Genomic DNA, 23,436 nt, shown 5'->3' on the forward strand with positions numbered 1-23,436 from the left:
CTTCTTTTTAATATATAAATAAATAAGGCATTTAATTGAGGACGTTGTACGTGTTTAGGCAACGTGTTATTACGGCCAGAGGTCAAAGCAAACGTGAAGGTAGCGTTATACAAAATAAAAGAAAGCGATCGAACCGATAATTTAGATTGGACGAAACATCGGATGCGGACGATTTGGGATGCATTAAATGCGATTTTGAAGAAAACGCCGGGATGCGATCACGCGATGCAGCTTCCGATGGACGTATCGCTGTAGCCGGATGCACGCCGATATTATACTGCGATTGACAACCTCCAACAGATCCGGACTGGATCTAGATTATAGTATAATTAGTGACTGATGTGCAATTGATGTCGATATATCGATAATCTATAATACATCAATTCTTAAGTAGGTAAATAAATAATCGGCGTGCGTGCAAGCCGAGGCTCGAGTCGAGTTGTGTTAAGTACAATCGCTCGTCTCAGTTCTGGCAGTGGTCCGACCGGCCGCGGCCCGTCGCCGCCGCCGCTGTGGGAAACGGAATTTCATCAATGGCCTGTGCACACAGACGACTCACTCCTTTTGTTTATAAAACTGTCCACTTCTAATGCTCGACGAGTTTTCAATTTGAGCGGCGCTTCACGACGCGGCGGGTAAACAATCTTGCGGTCCCGGCCCCGCTCGCCTTTTCGAACGTGACTTAACATTTAAGCGGGATTAACGAAAAAGAGTCATTTTACGAAAAATATTCGCACGTCATTCTACGCGTTAATTGTCCATTGTTTTTGAGGAAACGGTAATCGTGTTCCGCTGCGGTGCCACAAATTGCGGATTGCGCAACTCTAAGGCTGACGAGAGGCAATTAAAGCGGCACTATCATGAGAAAGCTCTGGGAACTGAGAGCTCTGAGCATGTGTAATGAATTGACTAATAACGCACGGACAGATAAGCGGACGTCACCACATAGCTCGATAACTCCATCTTAGTCTTAATACGCCGACTGGCCCGCGGCGACACGCTACCGACCGACCAACTTTTTTTTACATTAATTTCTTAAATAAAAATGATGACTGATAAAGTACAATTATTTATAATTCTCAACATAAAATTGACTTACAATCAGATAAGTGAATACCGGAAATATATACATTTAAAACTGGTGTAGAAAAGCTGAGTAGAGTCCGGTTGAATACCGGATATCTGGCAAGAGCACGAATCACTTGACGCTTCATTTCACACGCTCTCGGTGCGCCTATATGGAGGTGTAAATCGAGACAGTGCGATATCGTGAGCGGGGACGCTGTAAACAAAGAGAGTCATACGCGAGGGCATGTGCGCGTCGTCCCTCCGCACCTCCTGCTCACATCATAAATTGAATCTTCCGGAGCTTACAATTTTTTTACCAGCAAGCCCTACGACGAAAGATGAAGTAAACTTGAAATTTTCACTTCCTCGGGTGGTATATTTTTTTAATAGGTAAGGGGCCCGTTAGCATGCCAGGTGTGGCGAGCCTCGGGGTATAAAAGATTTCGTTGAAGCAGCGCGGCATGATCGCTGGCTATTGTCGCCCTAAGATTTGTTAAGTTGCAGAATTCCTTTGTGTTCTGAACAATACGTCTGAATCTATCATGCATTTAATTCTTCGCTGGGTTCTGTTTCGGTAAATCGGTAAATACAGAGTCTCTTTGCGTAATGTTCAAAGAATATATCACTACGAAAATCTGTCTAATTTACATTGTTGGGACTGAATATCTTTCAACGTCGAACAAAGATAAAAGTAAGGGTAGGTTCGCCGTATCAGTTTTTGATAGTCGCGACCGGTTACTATTGGAAATAGTAAAAAAACTTAGATGTGATTTAATTAAGCATCGTGCTGCGAGATAGTGAGTGCACACAAACTGCTGCGCCTCTAACCTGTTATTATGCTTGATTAGATTTCTGTTGGTTACGTTTCTCGGTAGTGATGCGGCGCCGCCCATCGCTCCCGCGCCGTATTAAAAATACACCCGTCCTCTTGTTAGTGTTGCCATAAAAAGGGATTTTACCGGAATAATACCATTGGTTAATAATTCTAAAACTTTCGTATGAGCATCGACATGCAAATCTTAGTAATACTAAAGGCAATACTTTTCAAACTAACATGAGGCACGTGTAATTAAGGACAGTCCTAATTTTTTAATATTTAAAATGGCTACCCTATCCCTAAGCTATCCACTCTGGACGCTAATGATTTTCGGTAACCGGCTCCGTAGCGCACCATATCTCTGAATCTGTTTTTAAGTAAATCACGCCTGGTTTTTTTTTATTATTTTAGAGCGGACTTGTAATAATGACGGTCAGAGTGCATTGGGTTGGGAATCTAATTATGAAATGGGCGTTGTTATAGTCTATGGTATGCAAGTTCGCGAATATTATAAAAATTGGGGGTGTCCCAACGCTATTCAAAGGTAGGCATGTTTTTTAAATAATCTTATTCGAAATTCAAATGTATATTGAAGTCTACATGCCAGCCAGCGTTTGAAGTTTTATTTGTATCGATAAGCTTCGAGTATTGATGCACGCGCCAATCTCCATGATGATGTATTTACGTTTCGTTTGGTTACATTTCATTTGGTATCGTTTTTCGGTCACGCCATGTCGCATGTGATATTAAAGTTGTCGATAGTTTATGGAGGGGCTTTTAGAGCTTACGATATCGATTGCCGAATTTATAGATATAACAAAAAAATTGCTAAATGTTTTACAATGTAGCTGACACAACGCTCGTACGAATTACTTTTTTTTTCTATTTTATCTGACGTCCAGGCGTCGGTCAACGGCCATCGGAATACATTAGAACATTTCTACTAAATTTTCGTCCTACAGAAGGCTGACTTTATTAGAATACGGTGCGCATTGGCACGCGAATCACGCGCCGCGAGGCGTGCCCTGAACGCCAAGCGTCCACACCATGGGAACATTTTTGTCTTCCACGATGTGATAATATAAGCATTCAAATATACATACTGTCCGTTAAATGCACGATAAACACCCAGAATTACAGTGAAACCTGAATATGAGCGAGTCGAGGCAAACGTGCTTAGAATTTTACACAAATGCACGAAATAAATTTGTTTTATTACGACATTATAAATTAAAATCGTAACAACTTACCATCAGATCTTGACGTTTCATTCGTGTCATGCCACGCTTCGACAATCAGCGAGAAAGTGCCCTGAAAACAAGAAGAAGACATTAGTACATGTGACATAAAGTACACATATCTTAACATTAAAAAACAAGCACGAATAACCGTACAGTAAAGTTCTATAACGAGAATTAAGTAAGTATGTTTGTCTCGTTCTTCTAGTGAGATAAACCAAGATATAACATCTCTTGGGCCGGAGACCTTTAAAATGGGCGCGGCGGTCGAGCATTTCAAATATTTCCTTTAGTTTACGACCCGTTTCGGTATGGCGGATGGCGGATGAGTGTAAATTAAAAGCACGATAGACAGGTGAAGTCGGAGGCAGATGCGCGCCGAGAGAATTGTATTAATACGGGCTAAAAATACTCGCGTCGTCCATTCGTACATAACTCGGCCAAATATGGAATCATCGTTTCCGTGGGCGAGCGTTGAAAAAAATGTACTGCAATGGGCTGCTATCTGATAGCGCCTTGTTGACATTTGTGAATGTTTGCTTAAGGAGGCAAAACGGTTGTCGAAAATACGATTAAATACGATAAGGAGTCGACAGCTTGCCGGCGCCTGCTTCATACTATCAATGGTCTCCTGAATCTACAACACTCCCGATTATGCGAAAATGTCCATAAAATGGCGCGCTCTTCTCTCACTAGTTCATTAACCTCCAATTAGCGAAGACAATAGATTCATAAGTGCAGCGTGTTCTCGCAAATGAACTAAAGGATTAAATGCTTATTCGTGTGTAAAGGAACGCGCATATATTGTTTTCTACATGGAGATTGTAAAAAACCAGCAGTCGGAGCATACTGACGGAGTTACTTTTTATATGCATAATACTGAACATTTATTGATAATTCTGATAAATGAAATGATGATAAAAGTTGTAATATTTTGAAACTAACCAGTAGTGTTAGCTCATTTGTATATCCATATTAGTTTACAAAAGAGTTTAAAAAAGTTAAGAATTCTTGATTACACATTTGATTTGAAAGGTGACTGGATATGAAAGTTGTCATCGGAACTTCAATCGAATAGTAATTTTGTTTAGAATTAACGTCTTATAAAATGTAAGGAGGCGTAGCTATGTAACGTTGTAAAGGCAATCAAGGGGCCGGCAGCTGCGCCCGGCGGATATGAAAGGTCAACTTAATTCCTTCATATGACACGCTCGCCTTACCGCATGATTCAATTTTTCACCGCCAGATGTCCCCTTTCGTCAATTAGACACGAATGAAAACATTATTTGCATCGCGATACGTAACAATGAACTATTTAGCATAGGAACTTGCTAACAATCATCATTGTGGATGGAAATCGTTACTAGAAATCACATTTTCTAAGATTCTCACGAGTCTATTCTATAGGAAAGATTTCTTTTCGGTCCAACATGTCGGGGTTTTGACGAATTTTTAATAAAGTATAGAGTCGTGAGCGAGCGGACGTGTTATCGTCTGACTGTGAATAACAAGCAGGCTACCGATCTGAATAAACAAATTTCAGCTTTATCCTTTCTTGTATCGTTTGATAGAACGTGGACTTTATTGTTGTAGGGCTAGGGAGGAGAATCGCGGCCGGAGCGCTGGCGATTCGCTCGCGATCAAACATGTTGAGCCGTAGTACACAATGTATTGATTTGTTAATCGGGTATGGAGAGCGCATTTCGGTCAGCTGTAGCCGGCTGTAAGTGTATGCCGGTTCCCACGACAGTGACTCTCGGAGCCGGCCCATAAAAAGCGGCCGACGACGTAAGCGTACGTGTGCAGGTAGCTTTATATATATACGTGCCCGTCGCGGCGATACACTCACAATGCGCGCACACCAGTCACCACTCACCAGTCACCAGCTAGTCGGCAATTAAGGAAACATACTTGTCGGTGTTTGTCGGTGTAGAACTCGCTTTATTTATTAAATGGTGTACGACATGTCGATAAGCATTTCGGTGTGTTCCATTTTTACATTTTCAACATAAAGTTATCTAGAACGATGCCTCTATACTTTTTTATTTGCTATAGATTATTATTTCGAAGAATTACAAATAAAAGAAAATAATTTATTTGTAATATATAAAATATCAAAGAATTTTATTATTTATAAAGATAATGTAACCCCAAAGAGCCGTCATTACCTCTATCTTGAGTGCGAAGCGTTAAATTGAGTTAAGGAAAGATGCGATAGACTGAGCCATATCGGTGTTCCATAACTGGGGTATTATTCGATAATCGTTTTATGAGGACGCCTTAAATGTTACATCGATATCTTTGTTTGGTATATTTCTTTATTAATTAAGGGAACAGGGATACGTGGGAACTGGGTAGTTAAAGCTATTGTAAAACACAGTTTGGGATATTTTTGGGAACAAAAGAAATTATCCTGCGACTTAACTTTCCCACAACATTTGGCCACGTGTTTGTAAATATTGTATTGTCAATTGTCTGTTTATTGTTTCATTGCTTGTTTGTTTTGTTAAGAAGGCAACAGATGTTCTGTTATTATATTCTTTTATGGCTGCTAATTTGAACGTCCATAGATTAGGAGATTGAAAAATGACAAAATCCTTTGTATTTCTATTGGTAAAATCTGGTATGTATTTATAAACATCAAAGCTGTCTTGGCCGATCCTCTGTCGACACAAGAAAATACCTAGTTATTCGGAATACAAACAGGCAGCGAGCAAATGGAGGAGATCGTGATTTCATATTTCACACTTGGCTAGTGTGGTAACATCGTTTGAACAGGTTTTTTTTTTACATTTAACTATATCCCAATGTAACCGTGAAGCGATTTAATGTCTTGCAAGATAACAATAAGGTGTAAAATCCATTGGCATAATGTCAAGTTCACGGGACCGGTTCAAGTAGACGGGCCGAGGGAGCATCGTGTACCGTCCATCAAATTAAAAGATATGCGAAATGCACGTTAATGAAGGACCACAAACGTGTCCGAAGTTAAAGTGTTTCAGACACGTTTAATCCGAATTATTAATGGTTTTAATTAACTTTATCTCATTCTATTCCTGAACCGAATCCGACGAACGATGAACCTGTGATTCATCGACCTTAATTATAATTTCTGTAAGACTTCTGTCAGTTTTAGATACGCTTCTGAAAATTTATTATAAAAAAAGATGGCCGGTTCAATTATGCTAAGCTCGATGTTGTTAAAAATAACCCAAAACAGTTCGGAAACATTAACGCGTTTATTGAATAAATAACGCACAATGTTACCTCGTACCGTGTGAATGTAAGATTTTTATGTACGAATATTCTATAAAAAAATATCCAGGTCGACGCTTTATTGGCGACAGTACACGGGTACGGTTAGAATGCTAAACAGTTTCGTGGTAAACACGAGTAAGTATGGCGAGTTCAAAGCTATAGCGCGATAGTATTTAGGATGTCGTCAGAGGTACAGGCAACTTTCTAAAGAATGTACAGTGTAAATCAGTCGGATTATAGTTGTTGGCATAGTGGCACTTCGCCGTGCAGAGACAAAAGTCGGTTCTCAAAACTATTCAACCTATGACGTTCTAAATCACCATGACTGACGACTATTTGTTTTTTTTATTACTTTGTCTCACTCTATTTCATTATCAAATAATTTCAATGGCAATGAATTTAGAAGTTGTATTATTGTCCTGGTACAACAAAGGTGAGTAACATTTATGAAAAAAGTAAAATAAAAAAATCTGAGATTTTTAGTTTTATCTGCAAACGTAGCAATTAATATCCTCCAATTAAATTAAACTGTTGAAAATTTCTCACGGCAATCATAAAATTTAACCGCTAGCCAGTGTTGCCATAGTCGAAAGTCTGAATAAACAGAGATATTAGAGAAACTCTGTCACATTATAAAAGGATTAATTACTCCAGCCGGGAATACCGCGAAGCATTAAAAATGTTAAAGAGTCAGTCGTAACTCACAACGAAATGTTACACTTTGTGTGTGATCATTTTACTTCACTCCACAAACCACTGTCATTAATGGAAAGATTTAAGAAAACAAAAAAAAATGTATACTGGCCAGTTACATTAACCGAATAGCAAAAGGAGAATTTTAAATTCAATTTGGATTTAAAAAAGGAACACAGGAATAAGCTTAATTTCTCATGGCATAGGTGGGATTCGCAGCGTCTGGACGCACCCGGTCTCACCAGATCGAAGGAATTCGAAAAATGAAAATGTCGGCAATAAACAACGGAATGATTTGAATGAGGCATAAGAATTAAAAAATAAAAGCGGAGCTAACAAATTTCTCGAGTCGGCCGACCTCGCTACGGTAGATCGGGTGATAACGCTCTGAGAAGGGTTAACGACAGGGTTGTCTCAGCTGTAATCAAATTTCCCGAGATTATAGAAAAGAAATGTCTTAAACATATTAAAGTTTACTTTTTACGATTGAATATCACCTATACAATAAGTAACTTAACAAAAACGTATATGAAGATTGATTTTGTGTTTTTATCTTTGAACTTTTAATTGTTATTGACAACCCTATTAAATCTCGGCTTTGAAGACCTTGTGATCTGTTCATACGGAATTAAGAATCCTTATTCGAGTTGAGACATGATTTGTATGAGATTTTAATCTAATGCGGTTTTTACACTAATCTACTTTGCATACTCACCGAAAACGATGAGATGAATTGAATATAAGACCATTTGCTAATGTGTTTTTAAGGTGCTTTTTATTCGATTATATAACCATATTTTTTATTTAAAATAATATATTCATTATTCATTTAATCCACATTCATTTGAAATAAAAGGAAAAAACAAATATTTTTTTACCAAGTAATGGATGCCAAAGAGTAATGTAAAGGTTATTCGCTTTTGATAGTTCCCAGGCTATTCGTCCTTTGACACATTGATAAATTCAAGGCAGTATGTCCGGCATACGTAAGTACACTACCTTCCATACTAAACACTGATTAGGACTCATTTGCACATTGCGGATATGGTACGCTACGACCGTTGTTGTGTGATGAATAAAGACAGGAACGCGAGGAATTTCATCACAACAGATTTGAGAGTACCGAGCTCCCTCGACGTGAGAACGTTTTGATATGAATCGAACTAATAGAATTGGAACAGGGTTACCATAATATTAAATTAACTCTATGTTAATACAATTTTTATATCTTTTCATCATAACAGTGAATTATTTTTCATCTAATAAGATTTTTAAACTCATAAAAATTAATGTGAATTAAATAATTCATTTATGAAGGATATTATATCATAAATATTAAGAGCATGCTAGTTTTCGTGCGCATTCTTATATTGTAACATACATAACTACTCCACGTAATGACAAAATAAAACATTTAACGTACATAAAAATATTTGCTTTATTATTATATAAAATTTATGGAATCCGATAAAGAATGGTAACCCTAAATTTAAGCGGTTACCTAAAATGGAGAGACCGATTTAATTTTGGAACGCTACGATGTCGCCCGCTTAAACACGTTCCTAATTTGAATTGTGATTGACATCGAGTAATTATTTATGTTTAATCTATGCTTTTTATAACTCATAAGTGAGTACGCGATTTATTTTTCTTTGTCAGTGTAATTACGGCGCCTTTGATATGTTTATTTATGCCCGGTAGGAGTAGTTAAAATGTCAGAATGACCATAAATGGGTCCTATTTGAGAAAGATGTGTTTTCTTAACGTTGGCTTTGGTAACATTTAGTTTTCCCCGTCTATTCATTTACTGTCAGACCCGTCATGAGATTATTTTCTTTATCTTCTAAATATGACTAATCGTTATTTACGATCTGCTCCCATTGGAACGGTCTGTTATTTTAGCGCCTCGAGTACACCCAAAGTAATAGGATTTTTTGTATGCGTCTTCATCTAGGCGAAGATGAAAGTCGGCTCGTTGAATAAACTCGGTTAATTGCCGTATAATTGTTTAAATTCGTAACTCGGAATCGGCATTCGCAACGGCGACAGTCTAAAGCATGCACTTCGAACTACTTTTACGTGGAATTTCATTTCGCTCTTTTTGTGCGTCTTTAATTGCCGTTCGTCGGAAAGGAGAGAGATAAAAGACTGTGTCGAGAGAACAGGATCGAGAGAGCATTCCGTAGCTTCATTGGATATTAAAAGAAGCGGATGTGGGGGTAAGTATTTTAAGAGGATCCCGAAGCGAGTGGATCGAGATAAAGGAAATTATTAAGAGCTCTCTATGCGATAAAAAGACAACGTAGACGGAAGTTTCCGAGGCTATAGTTTATAAGCGACAGATATCGCGTTACGGCGTGAAGTAATAAGTCGATGATCCGTGCGAAGGAGCGCGCTTTTCGATTTTTAAACGATTATGTTATTCGCACGCTCGATGATGCAATTTCGATCGTAAATGTCGATGTTTTTGTGGCGCGAAATGCGTGTTTAATGTTATTAATATTTTATTATCGGCCAATATCAGTAAGTGATAAATTTAAAAAGAAAACTCAGGTGTATCTGCAGCCGGTTACTTTCTATTGGAGAAGCCGCTGGAGGTCGTAAGAACGGTGTTTCTCACGAGACAATGGATCGAAAACGGCAGCCACCGCGTGCTTTACCGTACTATTGTTTTGAAAATCGAACCTGACGTCACTGAAACGTTAATTTCCTTGAAACTAACACTATGTTATACGCTTACTGTAACAACAGATCTAGTGTTTATTGGCGAGAACACCGCTATGTAAACTAGACGCACCATACAATGCGGTAACATTAAATCTATACTATTACATAATGAGAAAGGACGTTGTAAGAAAGATGTAAATAATCATTTAACCTTTTGCTGAGGTTATTGACATCTTATTACGGTAATATTGCAATAATTACCTACTAGTGGTAATTCTAAATTTATTGGTAATACAGATGTACACTATGGTTTTACGACTTTCAAAGAGCAAACGGCCCTTTTAATTACGACAACGATTGCACCAAGCCAAGGATGGTCAACTTTCACGCCGAATGTGTGGCTACATTTGGACCGTGAAGCGCTGACGAAACATGCAAAATAACCAACAATCTCTAGAATTAGTTACGCCGTTGCTTAGTCTACTTACGAAGACGCGCATTTCTTCACTCTTAAGATACGTTTACCTATTGTTTCTTAGCCGAATCGTTTCGTAATTCAAACTTTATACAAAAAATATACAAAATTTCGTACTAAGAGGATAGTTATTTGAGCACGAATTTTATTAGTAAAATTTTAACAATTTAATTAAAACTTATCAATTAATAAAAGGATGCAGACTATGAATATTCTATAATTATACAAGCTTCCTTAGTGTTGCCAGTTTGAAAAAAGGAAGGTATCGAGTGGCAACATAACAAACATAACGTTTAAAGTCAAATAGCAATGCCCTCATGGTCGATGCTAATTTATACTCAAACGACCCGATCGACTTTATCGATGCGTTTAAAATACCTGTATACGTATTTGTTTTTGTTTCTATATCAAGCTAACAGCATTAAATAACACAGTTAGATTTAATTTTTATTTATAAAATATAAAAAGCAACAACAATCGTAAGGTAAACATAAAAAACGACAGTTAATTATTACCGCTCGCCTTCGCTTTGTGAGCGTTATCATGTTTTTGTGAGGCCTGCGTCCCTCGGCCGTAATCATTGTGGGAAAGTGACTTGCCAAAACACATAATGCCTACAACCACCGGGATATCTCGCAATTAAAGGAGCCAATACAACAAAAGAGGTTCTTTTTAACGTTTACCTACATAATGCGTTAGTGCTAGGTGTTTTATAGCGTTGAGAGTTTGGAAATAAACAAAAGCTGTGAGTAAAATGTTACGTCATAAACAATCTATTTCAGTAACTATTGTCGAGGAGACATGAATGTTTAGCCTATAAAATTGTACTTGATGTCGGAATGCAAGTCGCCTGCTGTAAGGGCATATACTTTGACATTTAGCTGTGTCTCTGTCTTACATTATCGCGCGGGGCAGGTGTTTACATCTTTAAAAACGTTCAATTATGTACGGTCGCATTTTTTCGCGTTAAAACATCGTAACGGTCCCGCTTTGGAATTCTGAATGAGTGCGTACATATTAGTAGGGTGAGTTCCCTCAGCTCGATGCATTTAATAACCCGCTGCGTTGCTCTTACAAACGAGCATAATTTGAGACGCGTCCCGCTATCGACGCGCTTATAATCCGGTCTCACCTCGGCGACATCCGGACGGCTAACGGGCATCAGATCCCGAACACATTACAATATAAATTCATGATTTACAAACACAAATTGTTTAAAAGTAAAATAAATGAATAAGCCGCCGACGCGAGCACACGAATACAAATGAGATTTCTTTTCGGAGTGAGCCATCTCTTTCTTTAAAGACTGTATGATAAATTGTTTCTACGCGTCGTTAACCCCGCGCCGTTTTACTTGTAATTTCTCTTACCATGTTGTCAGTTATATTAATATCTGTATGACCTATTATCGATGGGGTCGATCTTGATAATAAAATCGATTTATTTAATACAGTTCTGGTCGAACTGTTCCAGGTTTATTAGCCGTTAGAAACCCGAGAATCGATCGTGGAATCATATTTCAATTAAAATTATAATAAAAAACGAATCGCAAAATTACATCTAATGTGATACAAGCAATTTAAAAATAGAACAATGCGAATACGAACATTCAATGATTTGAATTTCGAAAATGGAACGCCGCGCGTCTTTTTCAAGCAAATCTCCGTTCACCTGCCGGCTGAGTCACGAAGGTAACGTACCTATTCTCTTGTACCGATACATTACGCGGCACTTATTTGACTAAACGATATGGTTCGTGAAACAGATTATAGAAACCTGGATGAAACAAAAGCTCCATATGTTAGACATCGATAGAAATTGAACTGCCAAAGGGCATTGGCACATGGAATTTTAAAGCGTTCCAATCGAGTGAGATAAAGTCCATATGGCGTGAATTCGACGTCGGACATTTGGAGCTTAACCTGTCACATACGAAATTCGATAGACGGGGCTACGTTTCGCGTCGCTTTCGCTCAACTGGTCGTATGTCGCCCCGGGAATAGACAAACTGTATATGAATTTAAACAGGAAGTTTCAATTTAGCGCCAATTCATCTGTAATGATACTTGGCGGAAGGCGGACACGGGCGTCCATTTTGTTCGAAATGAAAAAAAAGTTTTATATATCGTTCCGTCCCTATTCCCTACCTGATGTCGTATGGTACGCTATGCATCTCCAGATGGTCGGTTGTGCAAGCCGGCCGAGCCTTAGTTGTTTGCTCAAATATTACAAGTCGGTACGACATTTGAAGAGAGCCGCTAAACAAAATACAAACAGTTCCAGTAAAGGCGCGTCCACACACGCGGCGGTTTTGTGCTGGAGATTTCACAGGGATCCAATTAAGATGGACGCTATCGTTGTGAAGCGGAATAGGTAAATAAATAACGTAATTACAATATCGAATCACGAGCGCGCACGACCTCGCCGTAATTGTCGGCGAAGATGAGAATGCCATTGTATTGAAGGTTAAGCTGTGTACATTTTTTAATAACACCATTGACTTTAAGAAGGATTTAAAACATATCATTATCTAGTTTTTATGGAATTTAAAATTAAATTTTCTGACTGAGAATCTTCGACAACCTTTTTAATTACTAAATCGGCATTTTAAAAACCAGTTGTTTATTGGACTAGGCAATGGATATTGAGGGATTTTTAATACCACAAATGTTTAAAAAAAGCGGAAACTTTTTTCCACTTCTCAATAAGCGTCCGGGATAATTAAAAATAATCTCTCAGAGTAAACGCTCCCGGATATCCCTTTTATCGGGAAATACTATACATTACAATATGTTATTAAATACCGTTCAAATGACATGTGGATGAAATACAAATCACTTTAACACGAGTGGTGTAGACAGACATAACATATGTACAAAGTTCTAAGCTACAGGCAATAAAATATTACAATTTATCCTAATTAAAATACTCAGTCTAATATTATATTATTAAGCTAACTACATACCTAGGTATTATTTTTTTATAATTTTAGGTAGTAGGTACATACCATTATGTTTTTAATCTACGATTCTAACCTTATACTTACACTCAATTTAAATAATTAATTTGTACCTTCTTTTAAAGAATAAAAAATATGAATGACTTACCGGCCACGTGAAATCGAAGGGGAAAACGATGGGATTGCTGAATCCCTCAACATTGAGGTTCGGCACGTCCAGGGAGTTGCCTCCCAACACTGGTGTAGTGATGTCTCCGAAGGTGCACGGTGACGTCGTATCGATGTTAGCTTGGTATATCTTGAGGCACACTCGGAATTTAGTCCTGCACGGCGCCAAGCACGGCGCGTCACTATTCGATGAACCATCACAGCACTGTCCACTACTTAACCTACCTAACGAGTTCGTAAAACTTTTTATCCTAAGCTCGAATGAACCAGATGACAGCACCTGGAAAGAAAAATGACAAGTTAATTTTTTATACAAAAAAAGGCAAAGGTTTTGCACACATTATGTCATGGCAGAATAAGTTTGAAATATTAAAAATTATAAAACGTAATTGTTGAATATTTGCAATTAAAATTATTTTGTTGAAATTAAAACATAAATCATTCGTAAGCTGATTTATCAATAATCGACAGTCGACACAAAACTGCTAATATAGCTGTCAACATAAGAAATTTGGAAAACAAAATTATTTGCACAACTGGGCATACGTAACGGTTTCGTGCGACGTATAAAAATATGCCTTGAATGTGGGGTAGTAGACCACGTGGGGTAATATCACCCCTAGCCAGAATTAAGTTTCAAACGGACCAGTGCTCGGGGCATTAGGGTGAAAATACATTATCGAGTAATAGACGATGAAGTTTTACCGTACGGGTTTGCATTTGACACTAAATTAATAATTATTATTACTACCCACATCAAAAAAAATATATTACAAAGCTGGTATTTATTCACCATTTACGTTCAAAAAGTTTCAAACAAGATACAATATGATTTTTTTTTTAATTTTACTGGTCCAACCCCCAGCGTTGTTTTAAACGATTTTGACGTTGGCACAGATAAAAAAGCAATATAACGTTGAAAGATAAGTAGATGACAACACAGTAGCTTAATGCCGGTTACTTTTTTGTATTATATGAATAATAATAGCTGACTGTCGCCCTTTAGGGTAGTACAGCCCTTTTAATATTACGGAATGTGCAGTTGGCCGCGTTGCATGTGGGATGGAATAGTTTGAAATATATTTATTATATGCCCATACTGTGTTGATGGATTTTTTTATCAGCTTCATGCGAATATACGGCATCGGAAGGAAGTTGTGGCCACCGAGTTGTAGACATTACCGGTTGTACAAGACACGTGAGGCCGCTGTCGTTAAAGTAAGAGTAAAAAATATATTGTTTCCTGTAAACTTTCTATACAAATGATTTACTTTGGCGTTTATTAAAAATTACCTAAGTCCAGTAAGCCTTGCAATATATATTTTTTGAAGATTTTCGTCATAAAGATCTTGATGTAACTTTTGTGTTAACAAAGGAAAGTCAAAATTTCCCATACACAACAATAAGGACGCCGAGTTTCCCAAACCAGCGCAAACAAAAGAAAAATATAATGAACAATGATCCATTCAAAATGTCTTATCTAGTAAACAGACGGTAGGTCTGTAGATCCCTAATATAACCACCGTTTAAACAAAGACCCGCCTGAGAAAGACACCAGATTTCGGGCTCGACTTCCTGCCGGGTGACAGGGGGTCAGGATCCGTGGATTTCACATCTGAAAACGCAAAACATGCCCTCTCTCATTCCAATGACGTTGTACAGAGCAGGACGAAGTATTTTCACACATCCACGTGGTTCGACGCCAGGTAGGAGCGGAAACAAAAAAATGCCTCCAAAAAACATACCAACACTCTAAACATCCCTTTTTTTTCGAACAAGTTGATGGATTGTTTATAATAGCACAGTAGTAGCTAGGAATTTGATAAACTGTGGTTAATCCCATTACAATTAAAATGTTAACATTTCCAATTTAAATTTAGAAGTCTTTTTGATTCTGTCAACGAGATTGGCCGTAAAAAAAAGTTGTATAAAAAAGGCAAAGGCCGTACGTGGTAGAGCGCCTCGCCTCAGGCCAGCCACAAATTAACAATTAAATAATACTTAACAACTACCGGATAAGAAATATTATTGTGTCTTCAGGCATTTTAACGCGATGACTGTCTGATTGACGTTTAAGAATATCTTTTTAAAAGGTCCTAATCTTTGTTTATGGCCGTTTGAAGGTTGCCTATAATTATGATTAAAACACATGGAATACAGCTTTGTTTGTTATAACGTATGTTTAAAAATGCCACATTCTCTATATTAACGTTATCACAACTCCTATGAGAATTAATTGAATCTTGTACCAAGTTTATAAACACTCATGGAGTTAGATTGTCAGCCATTTATAACATGGAAAATTGAATCTTTGGTTCTTTAACGATCATGTTTTTTTATTAATTGTTGTGATTTATCCCGCATATATTTTAACAAATTAAAACCAAGTCTTGTATGTAATTTATTAAAAACATTTAAGCATTAAACATAATCCAAAAAAAAACTACAAACATATATAATTTATGGTTCGAAAAATATAATATCAAGTTACGTTACAATTACGATAGTAATGCACTATAAGGAAATATATCCTACATTACTTCTTCGTAATGTAGCTATTGTGTTAAAAGAAATATTTCGATTCAGTACTTTCAAAGCTTAGCTATTAAAAACAAACAGATCTTTCATCTAAATAACATTAGTAAGTATACATTGCAAGAAGGTAATTTAACCTCTTTGCAGAGTAAATTTTAAATGTATAGATAATATTAATTGTTCATGTCTATAAATAAACATTATTGTACTAAAATACGTAAAGCCAGCGCTCTGTAATCTCCAGACGAATGTTCTTAGTTGATTTCGAGTACCTAATCGACGTTCTCGTAATACCATCTCTCCTGACATATCGTTTTACATCAATTTCTATGGTTATAATTGCCGCGCAATATGCCCACGATCTCGCGCACCGATATTTTAAACAAAATTACCGTGTCAAAATGATTTATCTTAAAAAACACGGAATGTTATTGCCCTTACTGAATTCACATTTAGACATGAGATTGTTGTTGTTCTAAGAAAAGTCAAAGGACATCTATGATACAGCCACTTTGAAATACAGATTAAAAATTTCATAAACATGCAAAGATATCCTTTGTCATCTGTTTTGATTTTTTTTAATAACCATAGACAAAATTAATGATACCCAGTTATGGGTACATAAAGAGGCATTGTACAAGTGAGGCAACAGAGTAAACACTCGTTCGAGTCAGGTTAAGCGCAGTCTAAAAATAGCTGAAATAATGAAACACAGGGGAATGTTTTTCATCTCGGCTGGTTATACACACGCGAAATGTGTTAAAATAAACATCGAAACGCAGGTCTTATAATAGCGCGACGATGTGGCCATTGCACAAAATTCGCAATTGGAAATTTAATTTTGGAACAGCTCGATATGGTCTCTTTTTATGCGTTGTTTTTTTTAACCGCCATTCATACACATGTTATGAAAACATACCGTTTATAATTAGATATTGAACTGAAGACAGTTTATTAAAAATACTGCTGCAGATCCTGCTTAGTAAAAGTCCCGATTTACGTAAAATTTAAAAAGTTTTAACTTAACCTTGAATGATCTTTAAAAAAAGCACAATAAGGTATTCGAGCAAAAAGTATACCATTGATAAATCAGCTGTAATTGATTGCCTTTGACTTTTGACAATTAAAAAAAATACGATAAAAGTAAACGTAGGGATGTTTGCAACAATGAGGGTACAGTTACAAAGAATTCTCCGCTTTATAAAAGGACACACGTCTTGAAGCTAACAAAACGATTTCGAAGATCGACTTTCGCTCGACTTTTGTCGCAATCTCTTTGTCCGTTCCGTTAATTCCGTTTGCAGCTGGCATTGCAAAGAACGTAGGATTCCAAAGGTTTTTTTTTAAGTAACTGACAAAGCTGGCTCACATAATATTACATTATTTCCGTGAAAACCATACAAAATTACAAATGGTTAAAATTTTTAAAATACTTAAAGATTTTGATAGTAATTGCACAGCCTGGATTTTATACTTACAATTTAAAACAAAACGGGAACCGTGTGTCGTAATTGGCGACGTAGGACGCTGGGAACGTATAAGGAAAGCGCATAATAAGGTATTTTGCGGTTGTTTAGACATTGCGCAAGCGGTTTGGGATGTTGAGCGTTGGTGTTCGCTAACTTACCATGGTATGGGAAGTGTTGTACTTTGTAGTTGCAACACATCTCATCTACGGTACGGTAAATATAAATTTCACTTTAAATAAAATCAATTGCAATTACAATTCTAATAATTAACTTATTAGAAAAAATAAAGCTTATGTCTATTAAAGAATATATACGCAAGCAAAAACAAACAAATATCACTAACTGTCAATTAAATTATAATAAAAAAAAACAGTAGGGAAATGTAATATTGGAAAACAATTTTAATAATACTGGCAATCTTGTTTCAAGATATATTTCGATGTTACGGCACACTAAAGCACTACATTACTATTAGGTTGAAAATCGCTTGAACGCTTCCATAAATTTATTCGCAATATCAATTGATGTACGATAGGTTATTTTAGTAAATTGATCATTAAATTTAAACCTACTCGATTGAGTAATACACAATCGTTGCAGAAGGTTTTAATTATTTTTACTTGTCTAAATAACACCTACGCTTTACAATCAGTCTTTATAGTAAAGGATTTACGCATTCATATCTGTCGACAGACGGCCTTAACTTACTACCCACAGACGCGCAACTCATCTTTATGCGTTACCTGGCAATATTGTGCAATATTCATACTGATGCCGACACATTTACCCGATAGGGTATTAAATAATTTGTCTACTGGCAACACTGAACTAACATAGAGTAAAAAATAAAAAGATCCTTTAAAAACTTACATCACTAAAGTACTAAACTTTAGTTTCAAAATAAAAATGAAATATTAAAATTCAAATAACGAACACTAAATTACCTGAGATTCTTTTTACTCATCCGATTCGTAAATGAAATTCGTTAATTACTGTATTTCTCGATAATTGTCAAAAAGAATGATATAAGACAATGTTTACGTTAATAAATAATGCATCATTGACTTTGGTTTGTATCCTGTCTGGCGACATAACGTAATCTGATCAATTATCCAGGCGGCCATGATTCTTTTTGTCCACAAGTATTGGGAATCGATTAGTCTTTCGTATTCGCAGTAACAAATGTATGAATTCGAATGAACGATTAAAGAAAATTGAGATCGTCTGAAGCATCACAAAGGCCGTCTATTAGACATAATGGATTCATCATTTGTCAATTAAGATGAAAGGCGTGAGACGAAGACTCGGAGGCGACTCATTAAATTAAGAATGCTCTAAGCTTTTGTACAATCCAAACTGATTATATTATATTATTATATCATTAAATTTAATCTATCGTTTGAATAACATATCGGAACTTTAAGATAGAAACTGAGCAACACATTTACATTTCGTGTTAATTATATTTTCCAATGTATTTATTTTATGTTAACTATAGAAAAGTTTTCATCGCTTTTTTATTTTAATTTTTTTTTCAAAACTTATATTGTGTTATTGCCCTTAAGTAACGCAATCTGCAGTGTAATATGAATACAATTTTGTGTGTACTTGCCCTTATATACGCAATCATATATTAAAGTATGGTTGTATTATACGCGGAGGAGTTTCGATTCACAAATGGCCCATTACACATTCAGACAATAAGCCCAAACCTTAGTTTCACATAGTTAAGCAGTTAAAAACCTGACGATTATACGGATTTCGTATGCCGTTCACATAATTGAGTCCGTTCTCAGCGGCGGACAATAGATGAAATTATAACAGAGTTAAATCGTTTCACATACTCAAATTATTGCAACCGACATGACATACGACAATTAATTTTATTGTCCCGTTGTGAAAACTAAAAATGGACAGTTAAAGTGGCTTTCGTTCATATATCTAAAATAGCTCGGGAAACGAAAAAACCGGCTATTATCAAAATTGCAAACAAATTAAACATGATTAAACGGTAAATTTTACTTACTGCAACAAAGTGCTAAACGCATCTCTAAGACAGGTTAAAAATCTTTTTCTTGACAAAAATTGAATGAATCAATTACAGCAATTGCACTAAAAAAAATTGTATTACGTAAAAATTGTATTTTTTTAGTTAGAATGATCGTGCTGATAAGAATTTCGAAATTTTTATATTTTAAATCATCGTAAAGTCAATTATAATTGGTGTGTGGCGAGTAAATTACTAAAACAAGCAGATGTTGTCGAGTTTTAAGAATCGCTATTAACTTTTCACCTGCCGATATGTCCGCGCGTACCAACCGGCTAATGTATATAAAAAAACGTACGCAACCCGCTATTAAAGTAGTAAATGGAATCTTTTTAATGTAATTGATAAATACGTTAATGAGACATTTACATCGAATGTTACTGTCAAAGGACTAACTAAACTTAACTCAAAATTTACAAATATATTGATAAAGGCGAACGTATGGATGCTTCGATGTTTTTGGAAGATATCTCCAAAATGACTACACTAAATTTGGCATAGGAAATAAACATAGCCTGCTGAAGTTTCTTTTTATAGCTCGCGGACGGAGTCGCATGACAGCTGTACGTCATATTACTACCAAGTTAAGATCATCGAAGACATAATTGTCAGTATCATGTCTACATTCTTAATGATTACTATCAGAATATAAACATTTTTTGATAGTTATTCCTTACATATGTGCGATACATAAGGCAAATCGTAGGTACAGTCCTGCGTTTAATAGTTTATATCACTTGTATATATTGGATTAAGGTTTAAAAGTGATAAAAATGTTATATACGTGTCTGTACGATTGCAATGACAAGCCTGTCCCAGATATGCGACGGCGGTAGGCGCCGTAGAAACAATCTCGATATTAAATACAGTAATGTTGCAAACCTATAAAAATACTAGACGTCCATTTAAGTATCGGTGTGGTTCTTGAGAACTGACTTGTGGTGTTATATTTCTTTACACAACTGACATTTTATTATTAAAAAAAATAAAGATTATTTAATAATGATATGTCAAAGCCTTGACTCCTGGGTTTATGAGTCGCAACTCAACTGACCTTTATTAAACCAACAGATAATAAAACTACACTATTTCTAATGGTAATCTACACCTAAATTCTATTAAAATAAATATAAAAACACAAAACTCCCGCTGGGTTTATTATAATACTAAATTGGATATTATTTCTCTGTGGTTTCGGATTGACGTGTTTCCTTCGCCACTTCCGATTACGCGATCACGCGATAACTTAAGGCGAAAAAAAAACAAAAGCACAAAGTAATTCCTGCGGATGTGTTCTTCATAAATAGATGAACAATTACATCAAAGAGTACCCCTTCCTTTGGTATCAAGACAAACCAGTTCACATCCAGTCTCGCATCTTTTCTATAAAACAACGCTTCTTCATTCATAATGTATTATGGCGCCTTGGAACCACAAATACACGCACACATATCCAATATATCTTTACAATTCTAATGCACCCACACATACAAGTACGCTTCGAGCAAGTAATAGGGGGAAAAATATTTGCAAGGATTTATTTCTCCACTATATAAAAAATGTATTTTTTTTCAGAAAAAACACTGGGATAAAATTAAACAATATCCCACGGAAGGTAACCCGTTATTCATAAATTGCATTTAATTTGATCTCGGATCAGTCTCGACGGCACAGATAAAAAAAATGATAATCTACAATGAAAAGTGCACTAAAATCACACGGATCGGACTGAGATAGTCTACCAACCGGTTACTCACACACGGCTAGTTAATAACATATAAGTAACAAACTATAATTGTGTTTAATAATAACGGTATACTGTGGTTCGGAATAAAAGTAGTTGGTTCAAAGCGAGTAGTTGTTTGGGGCCCATCGTCGCAAATTAGTGACGAACACGAATAAACGATGCGGGTGAAAAATAGTCAACTACCAAGATAATCGATTTTTCTAGTGGTATTATTATTAGCTATGTTCTATATGTTATCGAATGATATAATCGATTTTGGAAAATATCTAGATATAAATTAAAGCGGAGATGATTCACTGAATGTGTTTCTAGTGGCTGTGAGATTGTGTATAAATAAACAAATAGCGTTTCCGTGTGCCTATGAAATGGTCGTGTTAATTTAGCGTTCAGCCATAAATTATAGTAAGAGCTTGGAAGTTTTCTTAATTAAATTTCATCAGAAGAGGCGAGGAAACTTGAAAGTTTTGTTAACTTCTTCATTCTACTTAGTAGGTTTATAATTATTAGTAGGTATTTTCATTGCCAAAAGCAATATGAAGAAAAAATTCTACAGTTAGGAGAATCATCCCTTTTAATGAAACACTCAACCTTGACCGAGTCGTGGGATGATGACCTCCATCAACAAATTTGTGTTTTATTATATCGTTGTTAGCTATCACTATCATAATCACATTTTTTCATACGTTTAATTTAAAGCTGACTTTTTATGATCGTTAAAAGGAAAAAGGGAGACCTAAAAATTTATATTGAAACGCAAATGTCTTGTAAATCAAAGTAAATTACGTAGTTTGTGCAAACTAGACCGAACTACTAACCCTGCCCGAAATATAACGCGTTGGGATGGACTCGGCTCGTCTCAAAGTTATTCCTGTCTATGTATTCGGATTACTCCTTTTGGAGACAGACTTCATTGCAAAGCCTCGGAATGCATCTAATTTTAAACGAAGAGGCTCGCGACCCAGCTGACCCCGCGCTCCGGTCGTATTAAAACCTGAACTTTCTTTATAACTATGCACAGTTCACAATGTTTGCTCTTTGCTCGGCATCGGCATAGCATACGGCAAAGTTATCGAGCACACGCCGGCGCCCGCGGCCCGGCCCGGTCACGACTCTGGCTGCGAGCTAGACCCTCGCCCTCGCTCCCGACTATCCAGGACGATCTAGGAGCCGCGCGCCGGACCCGGCACACTCGTGGGAAAGTGACGGTCGTGCCGACGGAATGGCCTCGAGCCCGCGGCCACCGACTCGACGCGTTCGATTCGCGAACCGAACGAAGCCCATTCCGGTGTGAAATGTAAACAAACAGGGATTCGCGGTTTTCGATATCGGTATCAGTACCTGGGGCAGAAACCCTAGCAGGGCGACGAGCACCGCGGGGGCGCGCATAGTGGCGCGTCCGGGCTAGCGGCGCCGGAGCATATACGTCGGGACAGAATCCCGTCAGCACTCGACGGAGAGGAATCCGCAGTAATCCATCACTCGCACACGTATCGCACTGAGCGTTTCACTGTAAGTCACACAGCACAAATATCGAGATGTCACCGGTCGTGCTCATCGACTACGGGAACCGGTCGCGAGGTATCGTGCACTACGTTCAAAACGCGCGCGTCGCGTGCGGCCGGCGTGTAGCAGCCGTAGTGACGTGTGGTCGCGGCGGTGCGTGACGGCGAACTGAGGGCGGGTGGCGGCCGCGGCGCGGACGGCGCACCTGGCGACCGCGCGCGGGCCGAGAGATGGCGCTGCGCGGCGCATCTGTCGGCCGCCGCGCCCCTCCCTGTGCGCGTCGCGCACTCCCCCCGCCTTCCACGCCGGGCGCCCGACCAGAAAATACACGGAAAACAGCCGTCCGTCTTCTGGCTGAATGTCGCGAACACGTGCCCGCACCATAATGCCCACGTAAAAACTTACAAGATTCGAGCGCTATGCGGTTTCTTTACAAGTATGTTGTGTGTGCCGCTAACATATTGTTATTGTAGCCTTACAACAGTTGCACTTAATAATAATTATATTGACTGTAGCTATCAAAGAATATACGCTACAATTTATATAGCGATTCACTTCTGTTTACGGACTAATACTCTTGGGTCCTTTTTAGATTTAAGGCAAATGTAGTAAATATTAAAACTTGGTTAACAGTTATTTAATTTAAATATAATTTTTGAATAAAACTTTGGTCAGTGTTTTTGGATCGCGTGATAAGGGTCCATTCACATATGCAAATTTAAATCTGCACAATTATTACTTGCAGCTGCTGGCAGTGGTCGGCTTTCGATAAGCGTTGGCAAGTGATAAACA

General features: G+C 37.3%; 1 protein-coding gene across 1 annotated transcript in view; it reads right to left on the reverse strand.

Annotated features, from left to right (window-relative positions):
• Positions 1-22,798, reverse strand: part of Delta (neurogenic locus protein delta) — a 32,452-nt gene extending 9,654 nt beyond the window's left edge. Inside the window, exons 1-3 of the mRNA XM_013310837.1 lie at positions 22,480-22,798; positions 13,324-13,623; positions 3,136-3,196 (exon numbers count right to left, since the gene is read on the reverse strand). Coding sequence (XP_013166291.1) covers positions 3,136-3,196; positions 13,324-13,623; positions 22,480-22,527 — 409 coding nt within the window. The 5' untranslated portion in view covers positions 22,528-22,798. The remainder of the gene's footprint in view (positions 1-3,135; positions 3,197-13,323; positions 13,624-22,479) is intronic.
• Between the last annotated feature and the right edge of the window lie 638 nt (positions 22,799-23,436).

This window comes from Papilio xuthus, unplaced genomic scaffold, assembly GCF_000836235.2.
Source record: "Papilio xuthus unplaced genomic scaffold, Pxut_1.1 DF827714.1, whole genome shotgun sequence".
Classification (NCBI taxonomy): Eukaryota; Metazoa; Arthropoda; class Insecta; order Lepidoptera; family Papilionidae; genus Papilio; species Papilio xuthus.